Genomic DNA, 8,454 nt, shown 5'->3' on the forward strand with positions numbered 1-8,454 from the left:
CTGCATGGAGGACGTGGCTCCCCCCAGCCCGGGGTGGGGGCGCGGCGGTGAGTTTCTCGGATGCTGCAGGCGTGGAAGGAGACACCTTTGCCCCGGGGTGGTTGTGTGGGGTTGGAAAGGGCAAGATGTGTCCCAGGCTGAGGTGGGGAGAGGCAGTGTTTGCCGGGGATAGGGGCTACCTGATCAGGACAGGAGCAGCACCACGGGGCTGGGGATGCGTTCCTTCCTAAGATGGGGTTCAGGAGCTTTCTCAGGCTTGGTGCTGAGACAGTGTTCACTCATAGAAGGAGTGGGTCAGGATTTGCCCTGTGTTTCTGAACCGTGTCTCTCTGCCCACAGCAGCAGCATGAGGACCTGTCTGCTAAGAAGCTGCGGCTGACCAAGCCCAGCAAGTCAGCAGCGCTCCATGTCGACCTGTGCAAAGCCACCTCACCTGCAGATGCCTTGCAGTACCTGCTCCAGTTTGCCAGGAAACCTGTGGAAGTGGAGAGCGTGGAAGGGGTTGTCAGGATCCTGCTGGAGCATTATTACAAGGTGATGAAGCTGAGAGCCATGAGTGCTTCCAGAATCCTCCTTCTGGTCTGTTTTCTTGGGGTTGGATATGGAATAGAGAGCCATAGCCTCCTGGTCCTGACTCAGTTGCTAACAGCCTGGGCTGGTGGAAGCCCTCTGTGAGGAGAGTGAGGGACTGTAGTCCTTTATCTGAGTGATTCCTGATGATGTTGCTTGGTCCTTTTGCTGATGGTTTCAGGAGCCAGTGACAGGGAGGTGACTGTCATCTAATAGATGGCCTGCGTGATTAGGCTTAAATTAACAAGGGACAAGGACATGACAAATTTTCCAGGGAACCCAGCTGTCCAAAGCTGCCTCAACTTTCTCTGAATCATTCCTGACTGATGTTTCCTTACCTTGCTCTTGATTTCCTCTAGCAGTGGAGAAAATTTTTAGCTATTGCTTATGCTGTGAACAAAGCATCTTTAAAATGACACTTCTAAAAAACTTTTCAACAAAAAATTCTTAACAACAAAGTAACAAATAATGGAAGTAATACATGCTTCATAGTGTCCAGATATTGATCCTTCACTCGATGAAGCAAAATGTTATTGTGGCTGACAAAGCTGCACTGTAGGCTGAAACATTTCTCATAAAAGTCCTTGTGCTATTCTTGTTGGGGTTTTTTTGTTGGTTTTTTTTTTTGGGGGGGGTGGGGGTGTTTTTTTTTTTTTTACAATTGAGTCTATTTTGTTTTGAACTTGCACTAAAACTCTAATCTGCATTTTATATATTTTTGTACTCTACCTGCTTTGGCTTGTGTGTTGAGACTGTTTTACTTTTTTTGTTTTTTTGGGTGGGAACTTAACTTTCATCATTGGACTAGTCCCCATGCAAAAAAAATGTACAATTTATGGAACTTAACCTGGTGTAGTTCCATAGGTTTCTGTGAAGAAAATGGTGGTTCCTGATCAAATAACCCAAGTTATTTGGTGTTTGACGTTTGTGTTGTAGCCTATATTAGAAGAAAGACTCTTAAATTTATAGATGAGGTCACATTTTCGGTGCACAGCCTGTTACAGAAAGCAGCTTTTAAAAAGCTACAGGACTGCAAAGCATTGTAGCAGCAGGGGGGACAGGATACTGTAAGCTGGTGTTACTGTCAGCAAGGGTGTTTCCTCAGACAGTGGCCTGAGGTGATTCTGAAAGTCCCTTCCTGACTCCTGAGGGTGGTCAGGACAGGGGTTAGAGGCACCTTTGCTTACTGGTGTTTTGGTTGTGGAGACTGCAATCAGACCTGTCAACTAAAAAGCTAAGTTTCTCTAATTTCCTGCTCATGAACCATTAGGAGGGAGAAAATGCCCTCTGGTGCGGGAGGCTGCTCGTAACTCGGTAATGAAAACGTTGCAGACATTATTGATAAGGCCTTAAAAAGTGCCGTTATGAAATCATTGATTTTATCTGCAGTTGTGGAGAGGGTTGTCCTTTTATTAGAAAGGACGCAAGTAATGATGAGTAAACATCAAATGTATTACACTGTGGAAATCCACGCACGCTACCGCTGATGTGAGTAGTCCGATGACAGCAGCCATTGTTCAAGCACGTAATTTTGGCCCTGAAAAAGAAAATGCTTCTCAGTTTAGTTGAAAAAGATTACTGCCACGGATATCACATTTGTCACTTGGGGGTGTCTGTGTGACACTGAAGTCCTCGTATACACTGTTGAAAGACGTAAAAGTTGTAACTGTAGTATTTCTGCACCTCTTGGAAGATGTAATATTTGTAATATTACTGCCACTATGTGTTCAGTGTTGCATAATTGCTTGGTAAGATCTAAGTGTGAAATCCAGACTTCTTTTTGTCTTTCTAGCCTGTATGGGATATCTGTAGAAGACTCAAAATAAGAACTTTGAAATGTGTGAACTTTTACAATGAAGCTTATTTCTTAATTATCACCTCTGACAGCTTTTGCTATTGTGTAAATGATCAGATGTATGCAGCTAACATATACTGGGGGGTTTTATTTTTTTTTTTTTTTTTTTTTTACCTTGCTATGTTGTGTTTCTTTCTTTTGAAAAAGATTGGCAGGATTCTTCCCCACTGTTAAGAGAAACAGTTGTTTTCTGTAGCCCACGTGCCTTGCTGCTTAGCAGAGGTCGAGAGACCATCAGTCTCAGTTCATCTTCTAAAATCCTCCCGTTTGTTCATTAAAGACTTGCAATGATATTAACATTATCAACACTGAATTTTCCGGCATCTTGAAAACCTGATTTATTTAAACTTTACATTTTCAAACAGTATGAAGGTAATTTTGAGGAATTACGAGTAAAAGAATCATTTTGAAATGTGCTGGGAGCTGCCACATAAACACTCTGGTATGGCTAATTTTCTGTGGGGTGTGCTGTGGGTGTATGGAGGAGGAAGTAGCCTGACAGTAAAATTCAGACCCTTGTGCTGAATTGTGGTTTGGTCCTGCCTCTGTGTAGTGTTTTATGCTCTTTGAACTGGAAAACGAATAAGGGTGTCTGCGATTCACTTCCAGGAGAACGATGCCTCTGTAAGATTGAAGATCGCTTCGCTGCTGGGCTTGTTATCAAAGACAGCAGGATTTTCCCCAGATTGCATTATGGATGATGCCATTAACACGCTTCAAAATGAGAGTAAGTCTCACTTTTCAAGTGGTGCGTGAGGTCAAGGCAGAATCATGTAGTCTAAGCATGTAGGACAGTGGCAAGGCCCTTACATCTGAAGTGTATAATTGGGAATTGTCGTGCAGAGTATTTATTTTCTGCTTTTGTGAATGATGACAGACAATACCATGTTCTGAGGAGGAAAAAAAATGTTCCTTAGACCTGCCTGCTGTATACCTTTGTTTTAAGGGAGTGCAAAGTTTGCTTTTGCATCTCATGTTAGAGCTGTTGCTTCAGAAGTGCTCTGTCCTAGGCAATGGTCTTGGTTAAAGCGGAATCTTGTTTGAAGAGGAGGTTTTTTCTTACCATGCTGCAGGCTAGCTCATCAGAGCTAATTCAAGAAAGCAATAGTTTATTAGCATTGGATTTGTAATAGACAGTAAAATAGAGGTCATCCTGTTTGTGGCTTCGTTAAAGTCCATTTTCATTTTCTGTGTTATATTCACAGTCTGTATGTACTTTACTTGACTCAGTTTAATTTTATTTTCATGTCATTTATAGAATCAAATAATGGTTTGGGTTGGAAGTGACCCCTAAAGCTCATCTAGTCCAACCTGTCAGCTGTGGGCAGGGACGTCTTCCACTAGATCAGGTTGCTCAGAGCCCCTGTCCAACCTGACCTTGAATGTTTCCAGGGATGGAGCATCGACAACTTCTCTAGGCAATCTGTGGCAGCATCTCGCCACCCTCAGCATAAAAAATTTCTTCCTTATCTAAACCTACCCGCTTTCAGTTTAAAACTGTTGCCCCTTGTCCTGTCCCTAGAGGCCTTGATAAAAAAACATATATCTGTCTTTCTTTTAAGCCCCCTTTTAATCACTGAAAGGCCGCAGTCAGGTCTCCCTGGAGCCTTCTCTTCTCCAGGCTGAACAACCCCAACTCTCCCAGCCTTTCCCCATCACAGAGGGGTTCCAGCCCTCTGACCATTCCCGTGGCCTCCTTTGGCCTCGCTCCAACAGGTCCCTGTCTGTCCTGCGCTGAGGACCCCAGAGCTGGATGCAGGGCTCCAGGGAGGTCTCACTGGAGTGGAGCAGAGGGGCAGAATCCCCTCCCTCACCCTGCTGGCCACGCTGCTGGGGATGCAGCCCAGGGTATAGTTGGCTTTCTGGGCTGCGAGTGCACATGGCTGTCTCGTCCAATTATTCATCCACCAGTACCCCCGAGTCCTTCTTCTCAGGGCTGCTCTCAATCCCTTCATCCCCCAGCCTGTATTGATACCGGGGGTTGCCCCAACCCAGGTGCAGGACCTTGCAGTTGGCCTTGTTGAACGTCATGAGGTTTGCATAGGCACACTCTGAGCCTGTCCCAGTCCCTCCAGATGGCATCATACAACTTGGTGTCATCCACAAATTTGCTGAAGGTGCACTCAATCCCACTGTTTATGTCATTGATGAAGATATTAAGTGGTATTGGTCCCAGTATGGTCCCTTGAGGGACACCCCTTGCTAGTTGTTCCTGCTTGGACACTGAGCTGTTGACTATCTCCTTGGACATGGCCATCCAGCTAGTTCTTTATCCATCTAACAGTCCATCCATCAAACCCATATCTCACCAATTTAGATGTGAGAATGTTGTGGTGGTCCAGGTGAGCAGTAGGCTAAATGTGAATGAGGAGTGAAGGCTCACTGTGTACCAGGCTGTATCAACAGGAATGTAGCCAGCAGATCAATGGAGGGGATTATTCCCTTTTACTCAGCACTGGTTAGACTGCACCTGGAATACTGCATCCAGTTTTGGGCTAGTTGAACAGAAGGTTGAGTGAGTTCCACAGATGGCCACTGAGGTGGCTGGGGACTGGGGTACATCATGTGCAAGGAGAAGCTGAGGGAACGGGGCTTGTTCTGGCCTTTAAAAGGAAAAGGGTTCAGGAGGACCTTCCAACTGAAACGGTTCTGAGATTCTGTAGTGGGTGAGGAGCTTGGTAGAGGTACTCAGCCTTTCACTGTTTCGTTTTGCAGAGTCTCACCAAGTCCTTGCTCAGCTGCTGGACACCCTGCTGGTGATCGGCACAAAACTCACAGAGAATCCATCTGTCAGGATGAGGCTGGTAGAGGTAGCCTGCAAGGTAAGGCAGCCTCCCTGGGGCAGGAAACTTTAACTGCTGCCACAGGAAAAAAAAATATGTAGTCCGTGTTTAAATTATTTTCATTTTTCACAATAGACTGTTACAATACTAATGTTTTATAGCTGCTGGGAATCTTAGTATTGTTTCGAAGGGGTGGAAGAACAGTAAGAATCCAGTTACTTCTATTCTTCTCTTCCGTTCCACAGCATCTGACAAATTCTTCCCATGGTGTAAGAAATAAGTGTCTTCAGTTAATTGGCTGTCTTGGACCAGTGGAAAAAGGTGCCGCAAAAGAAGTGGAAAGCCAGGCTGCCAAAGATGTCCAGAAGATAATAGGAGACCATTTCAATGACCAGGACCCTCGTGTAAGGACAGCAGCTATAAAAGCCATGGTAAGGATTGCTGGTACAGTGGAATAAATTGGTCTGGGGTTATGTAAGGAAGCTGGTAAGGGGTTGCAAACTAATCCAAAGAGGTTTGGATTAGAGATTATTTAATTAATGTAGTAGAAGTCCATTTAGCATATTGAAATTACCAGGAAAAATAAGCTGGATCATGAAATATGAGAGCAAGGCAAGATCTCAAAGGGGGTTTTAGTAATTCAGAAGAATTTCTGTTTCAGCTGTAGCTGAAGAAGCTTTTTAATTTGTTGACTTTGACTGTATGCAGGTTCTTTATTTTACTGAGAAATCTGTATTTCCTGATTTAGCATTGGTTACCACAATTTCAGTAAGTCACTATTACTCCAACACACAGTAGAAAGCTACTTATGACGGTAAACCTGAGTGATAAGTCCAGAAAGAATTTTGTTTGGTTTTAGACAACATTTATGTTTTGCCCCATGGTCACATTCATTAGCGTTCTCTTAACTGTTTGTGAGGTTAACTGGTTTTCATGTGGGCTGGAGTGTGGGGACCCTTCAGAAATTTTTAGCTTTGTAGAAATGCAAGCAAAGACCATGCGCTTGAGAATTTTGCTTGTAAGTGTATAGAGGTTCCTTTGTTACCCTTAAAGTTTATAACAGTATCCCATCTAACCTGCTGGTGAGCAAGGGTATTTGAATTAATGATATTAAACTCCAAAGAAAGAAGCAGAATGCATTTGAGGAGTTTGGGTTGCACTTGAATCTGCCTGGGATCTCCCTCTGCTGGAGGTTGCACTCATCCTTTTTCATCTCAGCCTGGGGTTTTTGGTGCAATATATTTTTTTTTAAAGTCGTTTGAGCGACTTTTACAATGGCATTCAACCAAATCCATAGCAAGATTTATGACCTTGAATTTATAATTACAGCATAATTACAATTGTCTTTCTGTCGTTTGAAGCATGGAAGCATCCTGAATGAATTCAGGATCACTAACTGCTTTCAAGGTTCTTGATCATGGTTTCCCTTGCTACTGTGGATCGTTGGTTTTCTTGTGGTGTTTTTTTTTTTTTTTTTTTTCCTCCCCCCTTGAATTTTGTCATTGGCATGTTCTACTTTGAAAAAGTGGATACATAAAAGCAACTGTTTGCTTTCTTGTTGACAGTATTCAACCAGATATTATCCCTTTGTTTATGTCAGATTCATGTTACTACTTTATTCCAGATAGAAACAATATTTAGCAGGGCAGTTTTTGCTATTCCTGTGGCTCAGTAATTGAAAAGGTTAACGGGGCATGAATTTTCATTGGCAATGCTACTTTTGTGTCCATGTTTCGGGAGTGGTAGTAAACTAATTATTTTGAAGAGGTCTGTTGTAACTGTGGTTGAATATGACTAACACTAAACAACTGTTTGACGTTTGGGAGAACGGCCAGACTGTATTTATATAAATTGTATTTTCCTAATTAATGAAAGTGTGAATGGCTGTGAAGTTTAACAAAATTATACTGAAGTCAAGATTATTATTTAGAAAACCTATGCCCAAGATAATGAAATATTTTGATTATAGCAGCAATCAAGAAATGCGACCAAGTTTACTCAAAGCAGAAAAAGCAGTGGTGAAAACTTAGTCTGTGTCACTTAAACCTATGGTTATACTTTCTTGTGTGTGTTTTTTTTTTTTTCTGTAGCTGCAGCTGCATGAAAGAGGATTAAAATTACAGCAGGCTATTTACAGTCAGGTAAATCTTGCATTTATTTTGTACTTGTTTGCATGGCTTGCTTTTTAGATTCTGTGACAATGTGCTTTACGAGGAGGGCATCGAGCAAGTGGAGCATTTTGCACTTAGGTTGCCTATATTCCTTATTGCCCTATGGCAGTGGGAATCAAAATCTGGTTTGCATCTCGTGCTTAAACACACTAAAGCATATGCTTTGATTGGAATATATTGTTTATTGGGGGCAATAATCATGGGAAGGGCAAGGCATTATGTAATTGTTACTGTCATCTGGCAATCTCAAAGTTTTAAACCCTTGTTCATTGGAGAGTACACATTAAGCTTATGTTTGTTATATTAATAAGGTTGTGCAGCTGAAGCCTGTATCTTCTACTCCAGATTCACATATTGTGCTTCCTACATAGTACAGGCAATTCTGGAGTTTTTGTGTGTGTGTGTGATTGACTTGATCAGGACTAGTCTCCCTAATCAAACTTGGAAATACTAGGGAGTAGGAGGGAAGACTGAATTCATCCTGATTTGTAATCTGTCCTAACTGATTTTGGTAAGGATCCTAAATCCGCTGTGGGAAGTGAATGACAGCTCAGGTGGAGATGTTTCAGGTACATTGGACTGTGAATCTTCTTTCAGGCCTGCAAGCTGTTGGCAGATGATTATGAGCAAGTGCGCAGTGCTGCCGTCCAGCTAATTTGGGTCCTCAGTCAACTTTACCCTGAAAGGTACGTGCTGGATGCAAAGTGACTCAAAATATTGGCATAGTAATCATCCTAATCATAGAATAATAGAATCGCTTTGGTTGGAAAAGACCTTTGAGATCATCAAGTCCAACCTTTAACCTAACCCTGCCATCCCACCACTAAACCATGTCCCTAAGCACCTCATCTCTCCTTCTTTTAAATACCTCCAAGGATGGGGACTCTACCACCTCCCTGGGCAGCCCATTCCAGAGCCTGACAGCCCTTTCAGTGAAGAAGTTTTTCCTAATGTCTAACCTAAACCTGCCCTGGCGCAGCTTCAAACCATTCCCCCTCGTCCTATCATCTGTTACGAGGGAGAAGAGGCCGACCCCCTCCTCACTACAGCCTCCTGTCAGGCAGTTGTAGAGGGC

General features: G+C 43.1%; 1 protein-coding gene across 1 annotated transcript in view; it reads left to right on the plus strand.

Annotated features, from left to right (window-relative positions):
* The first annotated feature begins 60 nt into the window (after positions 1 to 60).
* Positions 61 to 8,454, plus strand: part of INTS4 (integrator complex subunit 4) — a 42,151-nt gene continuing 33,757 nt past the window's right edge. The window contains exons 1-7 of the mRNA XM_035892695.1: positions 61 to 105; positions 340 to 534; positions 3,035 to 3,152; positions 5,141 to 5,247; positions 5,454 to 5,639; positions 7,299 to 7,349; positions 7,977 to 8,065. Coding sequence (XP_035748588.1) covers positions 61 to 105; positions 340 to 534; positions 3,035 to 3,152; positions 5,141 to 5,247; positions 5,454 to 5,639; positions 7,299 to 7,349; positions 7,977 to 8,065 — 791 coding nt within the window. The remainder of the gene's footprint in view (positions 106 to 339; positions 535 to 3,034; positions 3,153 to 5,140; positions 5,248 to 5,453; positions 5,640 to 7,298; positions 7,350 to 7,976; positions 8,066 to 8,454) is intronic.

The sequence above is a fragment of the Egretta garzetta genome, unplaced genomic scaffold (assembly GCF_000687185.1).
Source record: "Egretta garzetta isolate BGI_Z169 unplaced genomic scaffold, ASM68718v1 scaffold323, whole genome shotgun sequence".
NCBI lineage: Eukaryota > Metazoa > Chordata > Aves > Pelecaniformes > Ardeidae > Egretta > Egretta garzetta.